The sequence below is a fragment of the Neopelma chrysocephalum genome, unplaced genomic scaffold, assembly GCF_003984885.1.
Source record: "Neopelma chrysocephalum unplaced genomic scaffold, ASM398488v2 Primary Assembly neopelma1_26, whole genome shotgun sequence".
Taxonomy (NCBI): domain Eukaryota; kingdom Metazoa; phylum Chordata; class Aves; order Passeriformes; family Pipridae; genus Neopelma; species Neopelma chrysocephalum.
This window is the reverse complement of record NW_020897695.1, coordinates 5,300,974-5,327,000: the sequence shown is the minus strand read 5'-3', so window position 1 is coordinate 5,327,000 and position 26,027 is coordinate 5,300,974. Positions and strand designations below refer to the sequence as shown.

The following is a 26,027-nucleotide window of genomic DNA, read 5'->3' as shown; positions in this document are numbered from 1 at the left end:
TCTGAGTATTATTTCTTGCCATAGGATTGCATTTCTACAAACATATTTGAGCGTAAGTACAAAATTAAGTCAAATAAGTACATTGTAATATTATCATTGAATATGTTAGCATCTGAATTTTAAGAAGGTCTGAGAGGTGTCGATACCTGGGTCACTAAATTCACTTAGCTGTTCAAGTAATGGAAGTCATTCCTTATGTGGTTGTTTTGTTTTTTTTAATTACCACTAAAATGGTCTACAGCAATTTTTTCCTGAGATCTTCAATGACCTGATATGGTTTCTGCTCACTTAGTGTAAGACCATAGTGATCTGAGACAATCTTTTCCAGCTAATTTCTTTGGTTTTGAGGTAAAAATACTTTCTCTACTTTTTTGATTGCTTTAGGCCTACCATATGTTCTGAACAGGCCCTGGGAATCCGCATTATCTTCATCCTTTGACCTGGATGCTTTTATTTATAGACATTAGTGCATTTCCATTAATTTACTGCAAACTGTAAACATTTGAAATGCTCATGTCATGCCTCTTGGTTTTAATACACAATTAAAAAAAAGAATCCCTTGAATTTATATCTTTTTGCAATTTGAGCCTTTGCGGATCAAACTTGCACGTTTTCCTTTGCTATTGGTTTGTTGTTGTTTTTAACTTAGGCATATTCTTATTCCTCTAGGATAAGAAATCACAGAAAAACAACCACGAAAAATTACATATTAAAAATTACTTCAAATTCAGGAAGCACTATTTATTTGAATTTCAGCTTCAGCATAAAACAATTCTTCACACACAGTCAAAAAAAGTGAACATTGAGAAATTATTTGTGGAAAATATGTAAAATTTACCTTTCCAAAGGATCAGATTTCTCTGTAGGCAAAATATACCATCTCAGGTTCTGCATTATACAGATAGGCCTTCAAGGATAGCAGCTGTTGTGTTGTAACTGCCAGTGCAGATACATTATGGAGAGGAAGTAAAGGGACATCTTGCCAACCTTGGTCTTCTGCACAGCTTTGAAAGTTGAATGATAATCTTTCATGTGAATTGCAAATCTCTCTGTCCCTCACTGTAAATGAGAGTAAATTAAATCAGTTTCATCTAAGAAATAAAATCCAGCAATTGTAATATAGCACTAGCAATGAGTAAAAAGCAAATTTTATCAAAGTTTATCATGATAATTTTTATTTTGAAATCGGATACCACTTACATAATTTGAAATATAATTTATATGTGTAATTAGCAATGTTCAGTGAGCCTAGAAGTGCCTGGAGATTATGTTAAGTATCTCACCACTTGCTGATTATCTCAGCTATATGATATTATTTCCCCCTTTATACTTCCCTGCAGTCCTTGCTCTCTATTTTCTGCAATCAGCTACCTCTCTTTATTCCTCTGACTCTCAGCAGGTCTTCTCTCTGTCTTCAATATCTGTGAGATCTGAATCCTTATCATGCTGCACCAAAGTATCCTGTTACCTCTCTAAGATTTCCTGCATAAAACTTCTGGAGGCTTATCTGGTGCTTTTTTGATGTTTATTTGGAACTTATGGAATGGTGATGTTTCCCAAACGAAATCTCCAGGGAAAAATAATAATGTAAAATACCCCACAAGTATTTTGCCCCAACTTTATAGGAATCTGGGGTTAAGTTTTTAAGTTTAACTGTGCTTTGCAGTATCAAACAACAATTCTTCCATCCTTGAAAATGTTCAAGGCCGGGCTGGATGGGACTGTAAGCAACCTGCTCTAGTTGAGGGGGGGTTGGAAATAGATGATCTTTAAGGTCTCTTCCAATCCAAACAGTTTTATGCTTTTATGAACTGGCAGAGAAGGGTTTATTAATTTGAAGCAGCTTTTCTTAATCAACTTGAAAACTATCCAGAACACTTCTTCATTTAGAGCCACAAGCACAAATCATCCTATTCACAGTAATGCCATGTAGCTCTATATCTAGAAGTCTACATCTTTAGAAACTGAAAAGGAAAGGTACAGATGGGTTTCTGTATCAGCAGATAAATAAGAGAAAATCTGTGGAGTGATTAGGAAAGAAACTCCACATTTTTCCATGAGACCAAAATAAAAGTATAACATAGAACAAGTATTCTATACATTCATGTGTTTTTTTTAATTCTAAAAAATTGTTTGTCTCATTCTCAATATGTAAGCATCAGTTGCCCAAGAAATCTGACCTCATTTGTAGGTAAAATACTTACTTTGAAGATTGGTAAATCCAATTAAAAAAAAAATCAGATGTTCCATCTTATGAACCATGGTGGAACCTTTCATTTAACCCTTGGAGTGTTTCTTTGTTGGCTTTCTGAAGTTATGGCACTTGCGAGATAATGTGAAAGACACATATTAACACTAAATCTCACATTATCTCACAAGTGCCATAAATTAAGAAAGTCAACAAAGATGTTCTCTAAAGCATCTCACAGCTCTGGTTAATGTGAAGACAAACAGTTACCCTCAATCAAAGAATGCACAATTTCTTGTTACCGTGTGCTGACTTATTCATATATTTGAACTTGAGGTTTCCCTAAGTATTTTAGACCTGCAGTGGCAAAAAGAACAGAATTTCTCCAAACTTCAGCAGTGAAATGCATTTAAGACCACATCATGCTTTAGTGTTGAAAATAGCGAGATACAGGTCTATTCATCTAGCTGGCATGAGAACTCACCTCTCAGTCAAAAAAAAAAAAAAAAAGGGAAAAACTTTTACTACTTATTTACTTTCCTATGTAGTGGTGTTGTTCCTGGTCTATATAATAGTATTTTTGGACTGTGACCTTTTCAAGCTCATGTTACTCAGTAAAATGAATGTTCCTAACACATGATTTCATCACTGCAGGAAGTCTTACACAGCACGTTGTAGTGTTTCAGCACTTGGTATACTCTCACCTTAGCTATCAGTGTTATTTTGGGGTTATGTTACAGTGGCATCCCTATATTCTAGGTGGGATTGATGTTCTTTTATGCTGGTGGTTGCATAAATCTATGAGGTGTTTCACTTTCACTTCAAATGGAAGAGGATGCTCAAACTGAGCATTTCTTCCAGATTGTCCTATAAAGCTCTCCTTTTTTCATTGGTTCATTTGGGCTTTTTGTGTGTGTGTTTGGGGGGGGGTTGTTGTTGTTGTTGTTTTTTAAACCAATCTGATTTTCTTTTCAACAGGAATTAATTTAAAGACCTATTTCATATCTGACACTGAACAGCTGTCAGGTGATGCAGAAATTCCGTAGTGATCTGTTGTGGATTCACTGCAATAGAGGCCGTGACTGTCTACTATTACAGCTTTCATGAATAATTGATTACTCTAAGGAAAAACTCTGATTCTTTATTTATCAAATAACCCTTTGCTAACAGACTAGAATATAGTGAATCATGGAGACATGAGCATGGAAAAAGATGGGGTTTTTTTCAGGACACATACAGATTATGCTGCATGAATACTGGTTATCGGAATTAGGCAAAATCTGTGAATTTTTAACAATTTAAAGATAAAAACTGCCAGTGGCTGAACAAAGTTGTTGTACAGCTATTACAAGATTTTTAAAGTAGTTTTCAAATGCTTCTTGTGAAGAAGAAATATGAATAATTTTGATCAATGCAATTGGGGAAGTTGACTTCAATCATCCACGTAAAACAGTCTCTTGAGTAGTTTTTGTAAAATTCTCTGCCAAAATGGTACACTTTTTCATAGGGACCCTTCCTTGCAGACACTATCAGATCAGTGTTTTGGTAGAAATTAGCTCAGAAAAACCTTTTTCATAAAAGTCCAAATTCATCCTTAAATTAGATTTTATTTACAATAGTTTCCTCTAAATGATGGTGAAAATAATCTTTGGAGGATTTGGATTTTTTCATAAGTTGTGTAGATGTTGTTTCATGGAAGAGATTAATTTATTGGTTCATGGGAAATTATTATTATTTTCATAATACTGAGCTATTGTGTGCTATTCTGGAATTATTTGAATATTATATTTGTTCACATTTCCATTAATCCTTTTGATAGTAATTTTATTTTAAATGTTCTTGTTTCATTTATTAAGCTAGATTTTCTATGATATAAAACTCATAAATTGGTGTTTTGATAGGTAAACTTTTTCAGCATTTACAGCTTTTACCTTTCTTCAGTAAATGGATATTGGTACATATAAAATTGAAACAAGGATATCTATTTCAAGACAGCTAATGACACTTTTCTTTGTTCCCTTTTGCATTACCTCTTTGTAAAACTGTATGAAGAAGAAATATTCATTTTCAAAGAAAAATAATAGTTTTTCTGTAGTGTGGGGCATCGTATGGCATGATGCAGAATCTGTTTTGAAATTATAGATAATATAGCACACAGTGGAACAGCAAAAGCTTTCATTTTTCTTCTTCTCTCTTTACAGATGGACCCAATTCAAAAAGCTGTAATAAATCATACATTTGGGGTTCCTCTTCCTCATCGAAGAAAGCAAATCATATCATGCAACATTTGCCAGCTGAGATTTAATTCTGATGTAAGTCGATCGTTTTGTATCAGATTAGAAATATGTACTTATCTTCTAGTATGTGCCATAATTTTCATAAATTGAACCTAAATGAAACGTTGTGAATTCAGTTTGTTGCTCAGCAGATGAAAAGGTTGTAGGATGTTTCAAATAAACACAATTGCTTGGCAGTGTTTATACACCCGGCCAGATTTTCTGTGCCAATATATCCCTGCAAGCTCATCAACTTCAGTTGTGCTGCACAGAGCGTAAATAGGAAAAATTGACTGATCCATTACTGCTAATAAGGCTGATATATTTACTGGATCCTAATTCTTCTACCAGTACCTACGTACCTTCAATTGGCTCCTTCCTTACCTCCTCTCACTCCTGCAGCAGTGAAACAGAGCAAGCTGAACTGGAAATGGTCCCTAATACAAAGAGGAAATCTGTCTCCCATAATTACCCAAGGAAGCTGTGCTGTGATGTTCCTTAACATCACAAGTAACACCTGTTATGTCAGAGAAAAGCCTGAGATTTTAACTCTTCTATTTCCTTCTCAGGATCATTGTGTGTGCAGACAAAACCTGATATAGTACAATATATTTCCTTCTGCTGTTCTAGTCTCTTCAGGAAGTTTCTTGACGTGGACATGGCTAGTGGAAATTTATGTTCCCCACTCACTACTTGTTTTACTAATTTAAATATGGAAGTCACTTCTGTCAGAATAAAAATGTTTGAATTTAGAGTAAGGTCAAACCCAAAAGTGTCCACTAGGATCCTTCCTCATGCCAGTCATAGGAAGAAGTGAAATAATTCTTGTGTGCTCCTGCTTCTTTGTAGGTGGGTATTTATGTACAGTTCATACTATTTTTAGTTTATTGGTTATTTATTAAAGCCATGATCTTGTCAAAAACTTAAATTGAACTTTGAAACCTAATTTTAAGGGTTGCCTTCCTAAGGGAGAAAATAATGCGGCTCTTTTCATCCCACTCAGCTTTTTATTCCTCAGAAATAGTTTAAACAAGATCTCAGTCACAATTGCCAGAGCAGTCAGCATCACATATCTAATTTTACTGATGACTCCAGGTTTTCTAATTCGCCTACTGAATGGACACCTTCCTCTTATAACATTGACATAATTTTCAAAGAGTGGTGCAAGGAAGAATAATACACTCTGTGGAGTTGTCATGTCCCTCACAGATAGAAATAAAGGAGTCAAATTAGACTCTTCCATTTAGAAGTCAGATGGCAGAATTAGGACTGTGGATACTGAGTCATTCATGAGGAGGGGATGATGGAGGCTTCTGGGCTGCAGTGGATCTCACCAACTGAGCAGCCCAACTTATCACTCACAATTTTGAGCTTTGTCTTTGGAAAAAGCATGTCACACTGAATCATACATGGTATATAGCTTCAAGAGATATCAAACACTTTAGTGTAACATACCAGGGTGAAACATCTCCTTTCAAAGAGGGTATACCATTTGTTAGTCTGCAAAAACATCCAGACAAAAGAAAGGATGAACACATCATTAAAATGACTTAGTCATTAGCAGTTACACAACTCGGATTGATATATGGAGTGGAAAATTTTCCAGCTGACAGGCATTAGGCATTTTCCAGAATAAAATGTCTGAAATAAAAATGCTTCTACAGAGAAACAAACAAGATGTCAGTGCATACTGATACTTTTTACTCAGAGGACTGCTATGGTTCCATACTGTTCCTTTTCTGCCTCTCTTAGAAAGAATCCCAAAAAAGAGAGGGGAAAGAAGCAGTGGCCATTTTCAGAGTCATCCATGGTGTCCAAAAAACTGGTTTCAGAAGAACTTTATTAATTTAAGCTGTTCACAGAAAACTCTTGGAAGACAAGCTGTTAAGCAGATATTTAACTGTCCCTTCACACCTTCAGGTGTTAGAGGCTTGAATTCCAAATAGCCAGCACTACTCAGAAGAAGGTTGTTTTAATGCTCTCCTCTCAGAGTAGATCAATATTAACTTTATGGAATGGGGAGACCTTCTTGATGAGTGTTTCACTTTCCACTTCTAATATTCACCTAATTTTTAAAGCAATCCCAATGTTGCTGATTGATGGAGAGATTACGATCCGAAAGTTGTCCATTGATTAATCTGGGATGATCTCTCTTCCCCTTTTCCCTACCACACAGAAGGGATTTGTGGATATCTTTATGATGGTCTCTTCTCATTCCAGTGCTTATAGTTATTACTACTGAAAATCACAAAGTGCTCTGCTGAGGTTTTTCAAGACATAATATGTAGTCACAGTTCCATTTCAGTTTAAGAATGGTTTTTTGCAATGTGAGAGGAGTAGGCAGAGCTCTTTCCTCCATTGCTTAGGTAATTCTGAAATGTCCACCAGTGTTTGAAGCAAAAATGTGCTAAACTAAAGATTTAATATTGAGACTCAAAGGAAAGATTGCTTTGAAGAAAAAGAGCTATTAGCTATCATTTTTTGATAATTCTACTATATGAATGGCAAGCAAACACATTTTATGTTTTTCTCCTACTATCATAAAAAATTTTTCATTTACTCAATATTCCTACCTTTCATTTTCATCATATTTTATTGAATATGATTTAAATCCATAACAACAATAAATACCTTTTCTGTCTAGAAACCTAGGCTTTGTGTCTCTTCTACCAATATGTCTCTATTTTTAGATGCTGGAGATAGGATTTATCAGAAAGTAATGAAAAGAAATTCCATTTATCTGCTGCACAACATTATTATGAAAATGTTTACAATAAAACTGGTCTGTGAGATTTTTCATTTTTGCAGAGAATACAGGATTTTCTCCCTTTTGATATGGATTTCTTTAGAAGCAGCAGAGTTTTTTTTCAGGTTACATGGTATCAAAATTACATTTCAAAAAAAATGAGAAAAGGCAGTACAATAGTCTAAAATCATTTAGCTTCTTTGTAAAGGAGTTTTCTATAAATCTTCATGACAGCTTTGTGTTCAGTATTTCTTTTTAAAATAAATCTTTTCACAAAAGGGAAGGGAGGAAAGAGCAAATAACCAAAGCCTCTCCATGCTGAGAAAAGGCATTAGAACAGCAGAGGAAGGTCCTGTGGAGTCCATTTTTTTTTTCATTCAGGGAAATCTATATATAACATCTACAATCACATTGTGCATCCAGTACAGGGCAAAACGTTTACATATGTGCTTGGGTGCAAGTTCCTGTATTGCCTTTTAGATGTTGGCAGCTACTGAGAGGTATTGCACCACGTCAGAAGAACTGTTAAATGCATGCTTCACATTAAATATCTGCTAAAAGTACCCTGTAAAATGAAGTGCAGCTAACTTCAGTAGGATAACTCGCGTGCCTATAGGTAGCTGTAGGAGTAAATTTTCTGCTAATGGCTTGGGAAAAAGAGAAAAAGAAAGCACTTACTAAATTTTCCTGTCTTGACTATTTCATCTTCTTTTGCCCACATTTCTGATTTCAGTATTTGATGAAGTTATCAAGTTATCAGTATCTATCAACAAGATCAATTCTTCCAAAGGGGTTATCTCTTTTTCTTCCCTTTTGTTTAATGCAGATGGCTGAGTGATGATTCAGTTTGCCTTTAAAGAAAGGTTGGGCAGAGTTCTGATGTGTTCACAGGATTTGAATTCCATTCTGATACACTGCAAAAATATTTCCAATTATGTTAGCCAGAAATTATTGTTTTACTTAAATAGCAACCACAATAATATTTCTCTGAAAATCAGGAGTTGAATTCTCATCAGTCCTTATTTGTTGTTTTTTACCTTGTTTTTCTCCATCTCTATAAAAAAACTATCACTGAAATGATATATAGTTCAACTGTATGAAGCCATTAGGGTTCAAAAAGTGCTCTTGCAGTTAACCAATAGTGAAGAATTTTTTTGAGGAAAAGGATGCAATATAGCTCTGCAGTATTTTACCATGGTTCTAAATTTTGTGGAGAAAGATACAAGATCAGAGGACTTATATCCTATTTAGGCTATGCTTGACATCTAGAACAAATGATTAAAGTATCAATTTGTAAGCACCTAGGGTATAATAAGGCAATAAGAAACAGTCAACATGAATTTGTCAAGAACAAATCATGTCAAACCAATCTAATTTTTTTCGTTTGACAGGGTAATTGGCCTAATGGATAATAGGGAATAAATAGCTGTGATGTAATTTGGCTTTAACAAGGGTTTTTAAAGTCCTATGTGACAGTCTTGTAAAGCAAGTAGGGGAATATGGTCCAAGTGAAATTATTAAAAGTTGGTTGCACAACAGATTGAAGAACTGTAGTGAAAATAGTTGCTGATGGTTTCCTGTCAAAACAAAAGATCACAACAAGTCAGGCTCTGTAAGAGTCTGTTCCATTCTTATTGCTACTCTAAATTTTCATTAGCATTGTGCCTGATAGAATAGAGTATACATATACCAAGGTTTTGGATGACACCTAGATGGAGGGTGGCAGGCACTTGATGGAAGCTGGTAAGTTCAGGATTGGAGTCCAAAATTATCTTCACCAGCTGGAGAAAATAGTCTGGAATTCCGACAAGTGCAGTAAATAAAAGCACAAACTATTGTGCATAGACTGGAAAAAGTAAATGCACAAGCAGTAAAATGAGTACATGTCTGGCTTAATGGCAAAAAAGGAATTATACTGAATCATAATCCAAATATGCATTAACAATGGATACTGAGGGGGGAGGAAGGAAAGAAAAAGGAAACCACCCAACTAATCCTGTGATAATTTTTCCCCCAAAATGTAACATTTCTCAGTAGGTAAGCATTCCACAGCAAATATTCAAGAGCAGCCCTGATCAGAAGGACTGGGTGTGCTTGTTGATGAGAGACAGGACATGACCCAACAATATGCACTTGCAGCCCAGAAAACCAACCCTATCCTGAGCTTCATCAAAAGCAACATGGCCAACAAATTGAGAGAGATGATTCTTCTCCTCTGCTCTGCTCTTGTGAGACCCCGTCTGGGGTACTGTATCCAAATCTGGGGTCCTGAGTACAGGAAAGACATGGATCTGTTGGAGCAGGTCCAGAGGAGGGCCACCAAGATAATCGGTGGGATCGAACACCTCTCCTATGAGGAAAGGCTGAGGAAGTTGAGGTTGTTCAGTCTGTAGAAGGGAATGCAGCGGGGAGACCTCATTGTGGCCTTTCAGTAGAGGAGGCCTATAAGAAAGACAGGAGCAAGCTTTTTAACAGGGCCTGTTTTGATAGGACAAGGGGTAATGGTTTTGAACTGAAGGACAGTCAATTTAATACAGATATAAGAAATGAGTTTTTTTAAATGAGGGTGATAGAACACTGGAATGGGTTTCCCAGAAAAGTGGTAGATGCCTCATATCTGGAAACTTTCAAGGTCAAGTTGGACTGGGTTCTGAGAAACCTGATGTCATTGAAGATGTCCCTGCTTATTTCAGGGGTGCAAAACTAGATGACCTTTGGAAGGTCTCTTCCAACTCAAACTATTCTGTGATTCTATGATTTGAAATTGACAATGCCTCAGGTGAAGAATTATTTATAGAAATGGTCATCATACTTCCACAGAAGCATAATTGGTTTCAGAATTTAGAACACATCCACTAGTATGACAAGATGTGAAAAGAACTTCACTCAGCTAGGGAAAGCAGAAAGAACTGGATAGATGTACAGTGGAAAACACTAGGAAAATATAGTAGGTTTTCCATATCTGAAAGGAGGTTAATAAGAGTTTAGTGACCAATTGATGTTTGTGTTCCTTGGTTTTGATAGAAGAATAAATTTGATTAGCTCTTCAGATTAATTTTAATAAAGAAATTTTTTGTTGAACTGCTTGGTGAAACAATTCTCGCTATAACAGTAGTGAAGTTCTGGAAGAAGACACATAGGGACAGTTGAGGGTGCCTGTTGACAGAGAATATTCGCAAATTAGACACCTGTTCCTGAAGATGGACAGGAAATGCTGAATGTAGTCCCAGACCTGAGAGAGGGATTATATGACCTACTGCTTGACTACTTTGCAAACCTGTTTGTGTGATTTGGAAGATATAACAGAGATTTCATTCCTTGTCCATGCCAAATGATGGTCACACCTGTAGCCTCTGTTTCAAAAAAAGAGGGGAACTTTAAAATGTTGGTCCATTAAGAATCAGGAAAGGCTAGTGCAGATAACTGCTAGAAGGTATTTAGCATTTCACCCTTCTGATTTCAAATCTGTTATTTTTCAACTTACAGAGATATCCTTAAATGGTGTTTGAAGCAGTCTGTACCATTTGCCTTGACCACTGTTCTATGTGTGGCAATAACCACAGAGTCTTATCTTTTACATGTTCTGTTGTATTTCCAGTTATGGGTTAGATTTAGATTTACAATTGATCTGGAGTCCTGAGTCCTGGTTTGGTATAAACAAAACAATTTCTGCTTGAATTGTAATGCACAGCTCTTTTAATCAAAGTTACTTGTTGCTGGTATTGCCAGTCAATACACACATTTATTTATTTGTTATCTTAGGACATTTTACTTTTGTTTTTCCAAACTAATGTGCCTGTGTTCTATAAATTCATCAGCCTGATGCTTTAAGAAGGTTCTCTTCTGCATACATTTACAGATACTCGGCATCCCCTTACAATCAGTGTTAGTCTATTAGGGTATAGTATTGATTGCAGCACTTGTACCTTAACAGGAATAAAACTTCATCTAAAATTAACTTATATATATATGTGTGTGTGTAATTCCATATATATATATATATATATATATATATATGGAAATACACTCATAAGTTGACACTTTCCCAGAGGTACTGGTTCATGGTATTGACTAGAAAAAGTAGCAAGTAACCACAGAAAGTGTGGAGATTTCCATGGGATATCTGGCATTTACACCAATACATTAGAGAAACCCTAAAGAATTACTAACAAAATATTTCAAGATATTTGACTTTTTGGCATTCCAAAAGTCTAATCATATAGCACAGAATATTTTGCACTTACATTGCATACATGAAAAATTTTGAAAACAACCTAGTATAATTTACTCAGTATAATGTTCAGTGGAGTCTGTTTTTATAGGCATAGCCTGCACATTTTAGAAGCATTAACTCCTCTTTCCTATACCACAGTTTTAAAAACCATAATATGAATTGCAGTCAGATCCTGTGCAGGTCTGGTCTTTCCCTGTGTTTTATTGCTTTATTATTATTATTAAAACTGTGTTCTATTTTGAAAGAAAATAATCTTAATTTGGTTATAAGTAATCTTTTTCATGTAGGAAATAAATAATTTATAAGTTATAAAATCCAGAATAATCTGTTGAAAAGTAGTAATAAATTTTCACATAACCTATAGTTTCTTAAAGCTTCTTAAATGTTTAATAGAAAGTATAAATAATTTCTTTTTGTTGTATAAAGGACTTTTCTCATGATTTTCACTTTCTATATAGTACTTCTATGAATCTATACAAGCTAGAAGTAGAAATTATTCGTATCTTATTGTTTAGCTTTGGAGTACTTTTGGAGGTGTTGAACTGGGTCCACTGACTGATGTCCTAAGGTTGTGACTATTTCCTTGCCTCTTAAGCACTGGCTGCAAACTAAGTATTTTGGGTGACCCTCAATAGCTGCTGTGAGTAGTCTCTAAGTTGTGTGCAAGCTGTGGAACTCTCTGCACAAACTCTTCTCTAATTCTTGCACCTATCTCCTCTCTCATAATGGAAGTAACCTATTCTGTCTAGGAAATCTGTACTGTTTCAGAACATGGACCAGCCCAGAGGTATCAGGCTCACAGAGGCATTGCCTGAGGTCAAGACAGTAGGAAAGAAGGAAAGTTTTGAACATGAAGGAAGCACATTCTTAATGTCAGCTGATTACTCAGACTGTTGCTGATAGGGAGAGAATGGAGTGCCTTGTTGTCCGCTGTATTTATATTACGAGACTTACACTTTCCTCTCAAAATTCACTCTCCAGCCACATTCAGCAGTGATAGTTGAAGAGAGAGTGTCTAAATCAAACACTGGAACACGCAGCTCAGGGAAGTGGTTGGTTGACCATCCCTGGACATATTTAAAATTTGGGTAGAGATTGCATTCAGTTACATAGTTTAGTGGTGGATTTGGCAATTCTGTGTTAATGGTTGGACTTGAGGATCTCAAAGGTCTTTTGCAACCTAAACTAATTTATATATCCAAGAGAAAGGAAAGTCTAATGTTTCCAGCTACCTAGTCCCTGGACAAGCAGAGGTTGAGGAGAAATGTCCAAAATCTATGTCAGCTGACTATCAGAGTCAGTATAGAAACATGATGCTAGAAAGATTAAAACATTCAGATGATCATCAGATGTTGCTGTGTAGGACTTAGATTATGTGAAACTTAGACATTTTTATTTTGTCAATGCTTTCTTCCTACCTCTGTTCATCCTACGAGGTTATTTCATTTTCAAAGCATTCACTTATTTTGACAAAACAAGTCCATTGTGCAGAAGTTTTGACATCTCTTTTATATTACTTGAGTTTGATAGAAATGATATGTTAATAGGCAATGGCTCTCTTCGATAGTCCTGTTTATAATTTGCAAAAGATTAATAACCAGTATTCTGACTGTGGAATATGAAGACAATATGGTTTAAAAGGTTTCTACTTCTGGCACTGGAGTGAATGGTTGCAGTATTTGCCCTTTTGGGTCCAACTTAACTTCTGCTGGGGCATGGATCACAGAATTGGAAAGAGCAGAAGGAAAGGCAGAGGTGATAGTAGTTAATAAGACAGAAAGTTGGAAATAAAAGCAACCTCTCTCCTGTGTTTGAACACATCCATGTGTGTTACTATCAGAAGTTTCCTTTCTCTCAGAAATGATTAAATTAATATAGAAGAATGTAACAGAAAACATTATACGGGGAGGCAGGATGCAGATCTAAGTGGTCTCATAGGTCCTAAAATTTCCAAAATCTGCTTTCAGTGTCGGGAGCATGCTTAATGTGGATTATCTGTCATGCAGTAAGATGACTTCCAGGCAAATTACATATTTGTCTCCAGCTGTTTTAATGAATTTGGTCCTGTAGCTACATTCTTTGGGTTGCAATAGAGTCAGAAAGATTTTGAGCCTGAAAGAGGGTGGAGGAACATGAGAATGAAAATCAGATGCTGAAGTTGGGCAGGTAGTGGCTAACTAGAGTTTCTTTGAAGTCTTTGGCTGGAATTGTGGGGAAGAAGACAACGCTTAGTATTTTTCAATTGTATATTGAAAAATGCCATTTTATACATGAGGGAATGGGTAAAGACAGGGGAAAATATAGACAGTATAAAAGAGGGGATAGGAGGTCTCTCTTCTAGTTCTCTATTGTGCCATTCATGGAAAAGACTGCCTGTTTAAACTTCAAGGAGACAATTCTCTGCTTTTCACTTCTTGCTATTCACTTACATATATTTGAAGCAGTTTTTGCTGTCAGCTTCTTCAGTCAACGTGGGAAGTAAATCAGTCAACTCTAATAAGCAATTGAACTCTATGAACAACTGTGCTGGGGCCTCTTTACAGAAACCACCTTCCATGAGCAAGTCATCACCTAAAAGGAAAGATAAATTTTAAACCCTTTGTTGTGCAATCTTCATCTACCCTTTTATTTTGTTCTAAGTAGTTCCCTACAGATTTATTTTTAAAAATGAGAATTTATACAGTAGAGAATCTGAAATTCTGGATTATTAATAGTAGGTGCAGATAAAAGATTTCACTGTAATAATGGCAAAATGCTGTGTACTTTTGGTTACCAATTAGTGACTCCTTGCTCACTTTCTTAGGCACTGATAAGGACATAAAGAAGAACTTGCAGAAGAGAAACAGACAGGGGTATATGCCAGTCTCGTTCATAGAAAGAGCACAGAGTGAAGAAAATGTGCAGCAAATCGTATTTTTTAGAAAACATACACATCGCCACACACTAATTTCTTCTAAAAATGCATTAAGAGAAATGTTGTGCTTTTACTTGGCTTTGGTTGATTATATACTCTTCCAATCTTTCCAAATAATCTTACACTGACTCTGGACACCTCTTGCTTTTCTCTTTCTGGTCAGTAAAATTGCACTCCCTGAGGTAACTGTGATATATTTTTTTCCGCTGTGTCTGTGCAGCCTCCTCTCATAGCAAATATAATATTTACTTTTGTGAGAATTACTACTAAACGTAACTGCCCCTGATGTAAACAAATTCCACTTCAGAACTTCCAGGCCTGATTTTTTCAGTCCTTGGTTCTTTTATCACTCCTCTCATGTCTTTTACAGTCTCTGGAGATATTCCTCTTCTGTGTACTTACTTACTCACATCACAGCTAACAGCTGGGAGCCTTATCCTCTGAAGGAGTGGATGTGCAAGCCAATATCTCCTTTTAAAAGCTTTACATTGGAATAAAAAAGCATATATTTGAACTATACTTTTGAGGGTGTATTGCCTACACTCGTGCATTTTTTTTAAGCTCAAATGAAAATGAAGTCTTTTAAGGTTTTAAATGGCTAAAGGGGACTCACTTCTTTTCAGCAAAGAATTCAATACGGCACTTACACCTAACTCCCTCATGGCCTTTAAAAGCTGGATTATGAATTCAAAATGTATTCAAACTTAAGTAATGGTCTACTTGTAGATCATGCAGGTACTTTCACATATATAATTGTTTGATGAGGTGATCAAAAATTATGATTTTAAAAATAAAAGAGTTTATTCTGTTTGTTTTTTATATAGGTCTCATTGTGTCATGGTGGGATAAGTTTAGATACAGATGCATAGCAAATGTACTGAATTAATTTATATTAGCAATTTTTGATGGGCATAAATGTTTCTTTTTTATTCCTCAGAAAGGAGATTTTATAAGGTAGTCTCTGAACAGGTTTTATCCATTCTCCAGCATAGCATACTTTCTCTGCATCAGTGGACTTGTCATGATAATCAACTTTTTTGTCCCAACCATCAATCACTCCTGATTACAGCTGGGGAGAAGTTCTGTTTTGTTGATCAGCCCATCAGTGCACATAATGTTACACCTGGAGACAAGTGAAAATCATCCCTTGGTGGGAGAATCACTTGCCTTCAAGCCTTTTGTCTGATGTATTTTAATTTACATTTAGAGTCTTGATGAAATTGTCAGTGCTTGCTTTGATTTTATTATTTCTTGGACAAAAATAATAAGTTTAGTTGATCATTCCCTACATGATTAGAAGAAGAATGCTTTTCTATTTCAAATATGTTGTAAATTTTTCATTTCTTTGTACGAATATTGTAATAATTATAGCTATATAAATTAAAAATCAAATTGTTATGTGGTACTTCACTAGAAGAAACAATATATGCTCACACAGAATTTTTGCAAAAGCTATTTTGTTGGCTTTTAATTTGATATTTAGCTAGGGTTATATTTATCTTCCGTATTCAATGTATATGAAGTGGCTGTGTAGCAAATTTCATAGCAATTAAATAGTTAAAATAAAAGGCATTGTTTCTTTCTTTAAGGGAAATATGTTTTATATTGTGATCCTTACTGAATAACACTTTCCTTGTAATAAAGGTGGTTTTCAGATGTCACAAGAAAGATGAAATTTCAGCTTGAGGAAGCACTTTATGTTTTGTTAGTAACTTAAATATGACTTGTAATTAGCTATCAGAATGACCAGATGTAATTTAACTGTACCATTCTTTTTTCTCCTATGGTCACTTTTTTATTTTAGGTATCTTTTCTAAATTATCATTGTCTCAAGTTTATCCTCTCACAGCATCAAAAAAACACAACATATATGTCTACTATAAATCTCATACCTCAAGGTCTACAGGACGAAATGTAAATGAAGAAGAAAGAATGTGAGAGTATGGGATAATAAAGATTTGATTAGTAATCATGTTTTTACATAAAAGGTTTAATTAGCAGTAGCTCTTTTTCCTATTCCTGCTGGTCATTTTCAGAACAGTGGTATATTGCTTTTCTACAGTGAGCCATGCCACCAAATAGAAGGTGTTATGTTTTCATTAGCTGCAGACACCTCAGCATTATTATCTCTCACAGAGCAACACAAAACATGTCCAAATGTCATAATTCAATAGGACAGTTATATATACAGTAATTTTAAAACTATGGGGTATTTGCTCAGATGCTTTATTTCTTTTTAAATTGATGATAAAAGCACTAAATTGCAAATCAAATAATCGCTGAGCCTCAGTCCTTATGTTCTGCCTGCTTGAATACCTTGTTTGCCAAATACAAAATTCCATCACTTGTGTAGTAATTGTTCTTCCAAAGTGACAATCTGTTTATTTTTATGCTTTAGTAATTAATGTGAGCACATGGCATAGTTTTTATTTTACAGGTACATCGATCTGCATTACCTTTCCAAAGACTCCGACTACTTATTGTAATGCCATAAGGGAAACTTTTTTTTGTTACTGAATAGAGATTTTTAATGACTCTTGCTAATACAATTCCAGTTAAATAGCCCACCTGTCATGGCTTTAATTTATTCTCTAACATGCTTTTCATACCAGAATTACATGTGGTGATAAATGGTTACGATAAAGTAAATTTCTAATGTAAATACATTTTGAGAAGCAGCAATAAATGAGTAAAAAAGTCTGAAGATGTTAGAAAACATGGAATATATAGAAATAATTAACACCTTGGACACTGGAGGAATGAAGATTTTTTTTTTACTGAACTTAACAGGGTTTTTTTTTTTCATAATTCCCAGTGACAAGGAATTTTTATTCTAAAATTATTTTACATGACTAATTTGTATCTCTTTAGTTCTTGAGAAGACTGTAAGAATGCAACTTCCTTCAGAGAAGAGCTAGGAAAATGTACGTCGTGTATACGTAAAAATGGTGCAGTACTATTTTGGCTTTTCTTCTAGAATCTGAACCCTGTGTCTTGATTGGTGAGAGAGGCCTACCTAACAAGGTGAGCCAACAAGACACAAAATGCAGAGAGAAGCCCATCATCTTTGTAGGTTTCTTAGCTTGACCTACGCTAACTTAGTGCTGTTGGAGGTGATGTTTCTATAAAAAAGCTTGTCAAGAAATAAGGAGAGGACAGATATCCAGGAGAAGAAAGGAGCAGATGTAATGACATTCAGCAGCAGGGTTCCATGAGGAGTGGAGACAGCAGTGAGAAAAAAAAGGTTCTAGTACAGACTCCTGGCTAAAATAGGTTATGTTGTATTAATGGTCACCACTTAGTCATTTCTCTCTCATAGGATTGCAGAGCTTAAGGAAGAAGTAGAGAGGCTAAGGAGAATTAGGGTAAGTGAAAAGGAAATAGACTGGTGGAATCACACACTTTCAACCCCAAAAGAAGTCCAGCAGGAGTCAGAGAAGCCCTGCCCCTCCTGCCATCAGGCAGATGGAACAGACCAAGTAGATGGGGGGGAATGGAAACAGGTCCCTGGTCAGAGAGGTAAAAGAATCCCCTCTCACCGCCATCACCTCCCCAGGTGCCCTTAAAGAGCAGGTATGAGGCCCTGGACCCAGAGAGACAGGCAGATGACACTCAAGAAAAAGATCTGTCTGGAGGATTTCCCGGTTGCACCCCGTCTATTAGATGGATCGCAACCAGAGCTATTAAGAAAAAGGAAAGGAAGTTGTAGTCGGTGATTCCCTTCTGAGAGGAACTGAGGGCCCTGTATGCTGACCAGACCCATCCTGTAGGGAAGTCTGCTGCCTTCCTGGGGCTGGGGTGAGGGATATTCGCAGGAGACTCCCTGAGCTAATTTGGCCCTCTGATTATTACCCATTGTTGGTAGTACAGGTTGGCGGTGATGAGATTGATAAAAGAGGTACCAGAGCAATTAAAAAGGACTTTAAGGTTGATTAGTTGATGGGACAGGAGCACAGGTGGTGTTTGCCTCAATTCCTGCAGTAGCAGGGATGGAGAGCAAGAGAGGAGTAGGAAAACCCATCTTATCAATAGTTGGCTAAAGGATTAGTGCCACCAATGGAATTTTGGGTTTTTTTGATCATGGGGCAAAATTTATGGTACCAAGCCTGCTAAAGTCGTATGGGCTTCATCTATCTAGCACGGGCAAAAGAAACCTAGCATATAAGTTGGCAGGGCTGATCAAGAGGGCTTTAAACTAGGTTTGAAGGGGGAAGGGGTTGAAACTAGGCTCTCTACAGAAGAGCCTAAGGGTGGAAAACCAGAGTTAGGAATGATACCAGCAGCCCAGCAGAAGTACATGTACACTAATGCACACAAATTTGGGAAACAAACAAGAGGAGCTGGAAGCCATCGTGCAGCAGGAAAGCTATGACATAGTCGCCATCACAGAGATGTGGTGGGATGACTCGCATAACAGGAGTGCTGCCATGGATGGCTACTGTGACCACTAAATGATAGAGTTTTCAATTCTTGGTGAAGTAAGGAAGGGCGTCAACAAAACCTCTACCCCGGACTTCCATAGGGCAGACTTTGGCCTATTCAGGAGGCTGGTTCAGAGAACACCTTGGGAAACAACCCTTAAAAACAAAGGGGGCCAGGAAGGATGGACACACTACAAGAAAGAAATCTTGAAGAAGCAGGATGTCCCTATGTGCCGAAAGGCGAGCCGATGGGGAAGAAAACTGGCCTGACTGAACAGGGATATTTTGCAGGAAATTAAGGAAAGAGTCTATTGCCTTTGGAAAAAAAGGACAGGCAACTCATGAAGTGTTTAGGAATGTAGTTAGGTCATGTAGAAAGAAAATTAGAGAGGCAGAAAGCACAACTGGCCACTTCTGTTAAAGACAACAAAAAGTGTTTTTCTAAATACATAATAGCAAAAGGAGGGGCAGGGAAAACCTGCATTCTTTGTTGGACATGGAGGGGAACAGAGTTAACAAAGATGAGGAAAAGACTGAGGTACTTAACACCTTCTTTGCCTCAGTTTTCAACAAGAAGACAGGTTGTCCTCAGGACATCTGGCTTCCGGGGCTGGTAGACAGTGACAGGGAGCCGAATAGCCCCCCCTGTTATGCAAGTGGAAGAAGTTAGTGACCTGCTGAGCCACTTGGATCCTCACAAGTCTATGGGACCAGATGGGATCCATCCTATGGTGATGAGGGAACTGGCGGAAGAGCTCGCCAAGCTGCTCTCCATCATTTATCACCAGTCCTGGCTCACCAGGGAGGTCCCAGATGATTGGAAGCTGGATAATGTGATGCCCATCCACAAGAAGGGCCGGAAGGAAGACTTGGGAAACTACAGGCCTGTTAGCCTGACCTTGGTGCCCAGCAAGGTTATGGAGCAGATCATCCAAAGTGCGATCACACAGCACCTACAGGACAGACAGGGGATCAGACCCAGCCAGCACAGGTTTAGGAGGGGCAGGTCCTGCCTGACCAACCTGATCTCCTTTTATGATCAGGTGACCCGCCTGGTGGATGAGGGGAAGGCTGTGAATGTGTCTACCTGGACTTCAGCAAAGCCTTTGACACCGTCCCCCACAGCATACTCCTGGAAAAGCTGTCAGCCCACGGCTTGGACAGGGACACTGTGCTGGGTTAGGAACTGGTTGGAGGACCGGGCCCAGAGAGTGGTGGTGAATGGTGCTGCATCCAGTTGGCAGCCGGTCACTAGTGATGTTCCCCAGGGATCAGTGTTGGGCCCAGTCCTGTTTAATATCTTTATTGATGATCTGGATGAGGAGATTGAGTCCACAGTCAGCAAGTTTGCAGATGACACCAAGTTGAGGGGCAGGGTCAATTTGCTGGAGGGTAAGAGGGCTCTGCAGAGGGACCTGGACAGGCTGGAGAGTTGGGCTGAATCCAAAGGTGTGATGTTTAACAAGACCAAATACCGGCTCCTGAACTTTGGCTACAACAGCCTCCTGCAGTGCTACAGGCTGGGGACAGAGTGGCTGAAGAGCAACCAGGAGGAGAGAGACCTGGGCGTTCTAATCAACAGGAAGCTGAACATGAGCCAGCAGTGTGCCCAGGTGGCCAAGAAGGCCAATGGCATCCTGGCCTGTGTCAGGAATAATGTGTCCAGTAGGACCAGGGAAGTGATTCTGCCCCTGTACTTCGCACTAGTTAGGCCATACCTTGAGTACTGGGACCCTCAGTTCAGGAAGGACACTGAGGTGCTGAAGAATGTCCAAAGAAGGGCAGCGAGGCTGGTGAAGGGACTCAAGCACAAGTCCTATGAGGAGAAGCTGAGGGAGCTGGGGTTGTTTAGCCTGGAGAAGAGGAGGCTCAGGGAAGGCCTCATAACTCTCTACAGCCACCTGAAAGAAAGTTGGAGTGAGGTGGGGGTCAATCTCTTCTCCCAGGCCACCAGCAGTAGGACAAGAGGGCTCAATCTTAAGCTGAGCCTGGGGAGGTTTAGGTTAGGCATTAGAAAGGAGTTCTTTACAGAGAGGGTGATCAGACATCAAAATGGATTGCTGAGGGAGGTATTTGAGATTGGATGTGGCACTTAGTGTCATGGTCTAGTGTACAGGGTGGTTGTTGGGTCATGGGTTGGACTCAATGATCTCAGAGGTCTTTTCCAACCTGGTTGATTCTGTGTGATTCTGTGATTTGCCCAAGCAAAAATTCAGTATTTAAGGCGTATTTCAACTCGAGGCTCAAGTTCTGTCATCCTTTCAAGAAAGATCAAATTTTTTATTATGCATGTTCTGCATTAATAGCAGGAATTGTAAAGGAAGAGGAATTCCCGTGGAGTGGGAGATGTGAATTCACACTTAAGAGAAGTTTGGTACAACATTGTCTAGGCTAAAAAGATTAGAAAGATGATTTCTTGGACTCACATCATGAGAGAAAACTAATGTAGAGTTTTTGCTGGTGTGTTTGAACATGTCTGCTCTTTCAAGATGGAAATAGTTTCTGGTGGTAATAAACTGAATTTTCTGTGAATTTTCCAGGTGCTTAACAGCCTTTGAATTGGCCACACAAAATTCTTTTTTAACAGGATCTTTCCTAAACTATTGAAGCAAGTTCTTAATTGGTTTATTTTCCCTCCAAATCCAGTAGAAAATGAGTGAAATTAATCAAGGTCAAATCAATCTTTTCAAAAATTTAGTGCTAATAAAAAGTAGTAGTTTAATCTGATGACTCTTATTAACTGATTTTTGTATCACTTGTAAACATTTTGATGATGAATTCAGTTGTGACTGTGATGTCTGTTTAGTTGCAATCAGTCTATGTGACTTCAGTGAGAACCAAGGGTAAGGTCTCAAGAGAAAACAGGCTTAGCATTTTCGTCATGTTCCTTGATGAATGGCCTTTGACATGGATAAATAGCCACTAATCATAAAATACACTGGACATCATTTCACAGGAAACATGTTATTGGTACAGTGTGAAAAATTCTGCGATAATGATCTTAAAAATTGTAGAGCTGCTGTTTAGTAGGTAGTATACTTAGAACGTGGAGACTACTATGGCTCATTTATACAAGGAGTTTACAGCTAAGTATCTGTGCAGTATACTGTGCTTTACAGATGTGGAAGATGAGATTATTTCTCTAGAGAGCTTATTTTCTAAGCAATCAGCAAGAATATAAGTTAGGGAGAGCAGCAGAGCATCAGCAAATAAATTAATGGAAAAAATACTTTCTGAAACACATATTTAAGATTTCTTGAAAGAGGGAGGGTTTGACAACCTGTAGGAATATGATTTAAGTTATTAGATAACTTGTTAGAACAACTGAAGTCAAGCCTGTAGAAAAGGTGTGAGGGCAAATAAGAATAAATGTATTTTCAGAATTTGTGGTTTACAGAATAAAATATTGCAGTAGGTGTGTAGGTGTGAGGTTCCAAGGTGAGAGGGAGACGGAAATATATAAAAGAAGAGACAAATAAACAATATTGAATAACAAGTGCGATGATGCAGAGTGGGAGATAAATATGTGCAAAGAAAGGAGACTGAATCTGTCACAGTTCATGATTAATATTTGGGATATACTGACAGAAAGAGATGATTTGAGAAATTGAAAGTTTCAGGTGACCAAATAAACAGAAGGATAAAGATCAGAGCCATCCAGGAGCAATTAATGCTGAATGATCATAAAGATATTGGTTGAAAGCAAAGGAGTCATCCTAAAGAAAGTGTGTCCAAGTCCAGAGAGTAGAAAGGCTTGAAGACAAAATCCTGAAATACATTAAACTGGCCAGTGCAAGTCTTTTTTTCTTTTTTTTTTAAATGGGAGGAGGTCTGTCATCTAGAGCTGGGGTTACTTAGGATTCAGATCTTCTCTAAAGTCAGCCTCAATTCATATTTTTTTCTTGCTCACTACTAAAACCCTATACAAAAGTTTAGGTGGTTGAAGTCTATCAGTTAGCCTTTTTCTGGTATTTTCAGTAAGGAATAATGACAGAAGCAGTTCTACAGTGGTTTAAATGGGTAACTGATTTAAATCTGGATTTTTAAAATTAACATCTTTCTCAGAAAATCTACTTGTATCCGAAAGATGCTGATTTCTGTATTCCCTGAATGGGAAAATGAGAGCCAAAAATATTTACCTACTTTCACCCTCAATATACTCGCCTTCACCCCCAATGATGTCCTCATGAAGTCAGCTTGGTGATTTATTATGGCTACTCCTGATACGAATGAGTAAGAGATTGATTCACAGCAAGGAGGTATAGCAACTTATAGTAATTGGACTATGAATTTTAATTTAAGTATTGAAACTGATTGTCGGAGTCACAAGAATCTCTGTAATTTGCAGGCATGACTCCTTTTTTTTCTCTAAAAAGAGGTCCCACCAATACTAAATATGCATTTTTAATTGAGCAAACTATATAGGTTTGAACTGTATCTATGAAGCCAGAATTTTCCTTTGTTGAGGAGGTAACAGAAGCTTATTGCATTTCAGTATATTGTTTCGAGAACACGAATTGTATTTAGAACAAGGCAGGGACTCTTAGTGTTTCACTGCAAGCTGTTCTGCATTTTCAAACTGATAAGTGATGGGTTGACCCTTGAGGCCCTTCGACTGGGCAGAAGCATAATTCTGTTTTCTCAACGCCATAAAAGATAAATCAACAGGAAGATGATTTTATCATTAACCTGTAAATAACCACATATATTCAAGCCTACTTATCATAGAATCATAGAATCATTAAGGTTGGAAAAGAGCTCAAAGACCTTCAAGTCCAACTTGATCCATCCACACATCTTCTGAACACTTCCAAGGATGGCGATTCCAACACTTCCCTAGGCAGCCTAGTCCAATGATTGACCACCACTTCAGTGGAGAAATTTTTTGCTAATATCCAATCTAAACGTCCTCTGAAGCAACCTGAGCCCAGTTCCTCTTGTCCTGTCACTTGTTAACTGGGAGAAGACCCACATCTCACTACAACCCCCTTTCAGGCACTTGTAGAGAGTGATAAAGTCCCTAATGAGCCTCCTTTTCTCCAGGCTGAACAACCCCATCTCCCTTAGCCTCTCCTCATCAGACTTGTGTTCCAGACTTTTCATCAGCAACGTTGCCCTTCTTTGGACACACTTCAGCAACTCAATATTATTAAAGCTGTCAATTTTGTGTGACAAGGTCATCCTTAATTTCTGTTTGTTTAATGAACAGTAGTGGACTTCACTTTTTAGAGATATCAGTGGTTTAAATGAAGAGAAGGAGAGAGGACTGTACAGTCAATGTGGAGCAAAGATTCACATAGATGATAAATTTTGTTGCTGTCTTCTGTGGTAATATACAGGGCCTAATAATGTGGCCTCTCTGATCAGGTAAAGAAGGTAGAGGCTCTCTCCTATAAAATATCAGGGTGTGTAAGACTTATATTCCTGAACCTGCACAAGTCATAGACATATTTGGCTGACTGAAAGACGTGTTTGTACGTGACCGAATAAACAATTTGGCTGTAGACTTAATCCACTGTTAGCAGATAACTGCTTGTCCTCTCATCATATTTGGACATAAGTCAACCCTTTGGCTTAATCTGAAAGCTCCTAATTATATTCCTGGCCAGCTGTCTGCCTGAAAAAACCTATTAGATTTACAGTATGTAAGCCTGAAGGTGCTAATATATCTTAAACCTCTTGTCTAGAAGTAATATCTGGTTTATATTTGGAATGCAAACCACAAAAACAAAGCCTACAGAGCGTGAAAGCAAGTGAGGAATACAGAGAGATTGTCCAAGCATCCAGGGGTTAGGTTAGGAAAACTAAATCCCTGATAGAATTAAACCTGGCTGGAGATGTCAAGGGCAAAAATGAAAGCTTCTATTGATGATAAAAGGAAGACTAGGGAAAATGTGGGCCCTCTCCAGAAAGAAATGGGAGATGTGGGTACTCAGAATAAGCCTAAGGTTACTGTTTTGCCTCAGTCTTCACCAGCAAGTGCTCCAGACACACCACCCAAGTTGCAGAAGGCAAAGGCAGGAACTTGGAAAATGAGGAATCACTTATTGTAGAAAATCAGAGTCTTTTAGGATGGAAAAGAGAAGATCTGGTTTGAGGTCTTCTAAGCAATCTGAAAGCAAACAAATCCATGGAATCTGATGAGATGCATCTGCAGACCATGAGGGAACTGGCAAATGAAGTGACTAAGCCACTATGCATCATATCTGAGACATCATGGCAATCTGGTGAAGTTCCCACTGACTAAAAAAGGGGAAACATAACCCCATTTTTAAAATGGCACAAAAAGAAGACCCAGGAAGTTACAGGCCAGTCAGTCTCACCTTGGTGCCTGGCAAGATCATGGGCCAGATCCTCCTGGAAACTATGCAAAAGCACGTAGAAATCATGGAGGTGACTGATGTCAGCATATTTGCCAACAACACCAAGCTGTGTGATGTGGTCAACATGCTGCAGGGAGGCATCCCCATCCAGAGGGACCTTCGCAGTCTTGAGATGTGGACCAATGTAAACCTCATGAAGTCCAACAAGGCCAAGCGCAAGGTCCTGCACTTCGGCTGGGGCAATCCCAAGCTCAAGTATGGGCTGGGCAGAGAATGGATTGAGAACAGCCCTGTGGTGAGGGACTTGGGATACTGATGGATGAGAAGCTCATCATGACTCATTAGGGTGCACCTGTAGCCCAGACAGCCAACTATATCTTGGGCTGCATCAAATGCAGTGTGGCCATCAAGTTGAGGGAGGCATTTCTACCCCTCTACTCCACTCTGGTGAGACCCCACCTGGAGTACTGTGACCAGCTCTGGGACCCCCTACAAAAGAAGGATGTTGGCTTGTTATAGGGAGTCCAGAGTGAGCCACAAAGGTCATCAGAGGGCTGGAGCACCTCTCCTAGGAAGACAGGCTGAAAGAGTTGGGGCTATTCACTCCAGAGATGAGAAGGCTCCAGGATGACCTTATTGGAGTCTTCAAGTGCCTAAAGAAGGCCTACAAGAGAGCTAGAGAGGGATCTTTTTACAAGGGCATGTAGTGACAGAGCAAAGAATGATGGTTATAAACTGGAAGAGGGTAGGTGTAGATTAGATATTATGAAGAAATTCTTTACTGCAAGGATGGTGAGGCACTGGAACAGGTTTCTCAGAGAAGTTGTGGATTGTCCAGCCATGGAAGTATTCAAGGACAGGCTAGATAGGGCTTTGTGTAATCTGGTTTAGTGGAAGATGTCCCTGCCCGTGGCAGGGGTGTTGG

At 38.0% G+C, this 26,027-nt stretch overlaps 1 protein-coding gene across 3 annotated transcripts in view; it reads left to right on the top strand.

Moving 5' to 3' along the window:
* ZNF385D (zinc finger protein 385D) overlaps positions 1-26,027 on the top strand; it is a 423,880-nt gene that overhangs the window by 320,066 nt on the left and 77,787 nt on the right. For all 3 annotated transcript variants that reach the window (XM_027675374.1, XM_027675376.1, XM_027675375.1), the window contains one exon: positions 4,390-4,500. In XM_027675374.1, the coding sequence (XP_027531175.1) occupies positions 4,390-4,500 (111 nt within the window). The remainder of the gene's footprint in view (positions 1-4,389; positions 4,501-26,027) is intronic.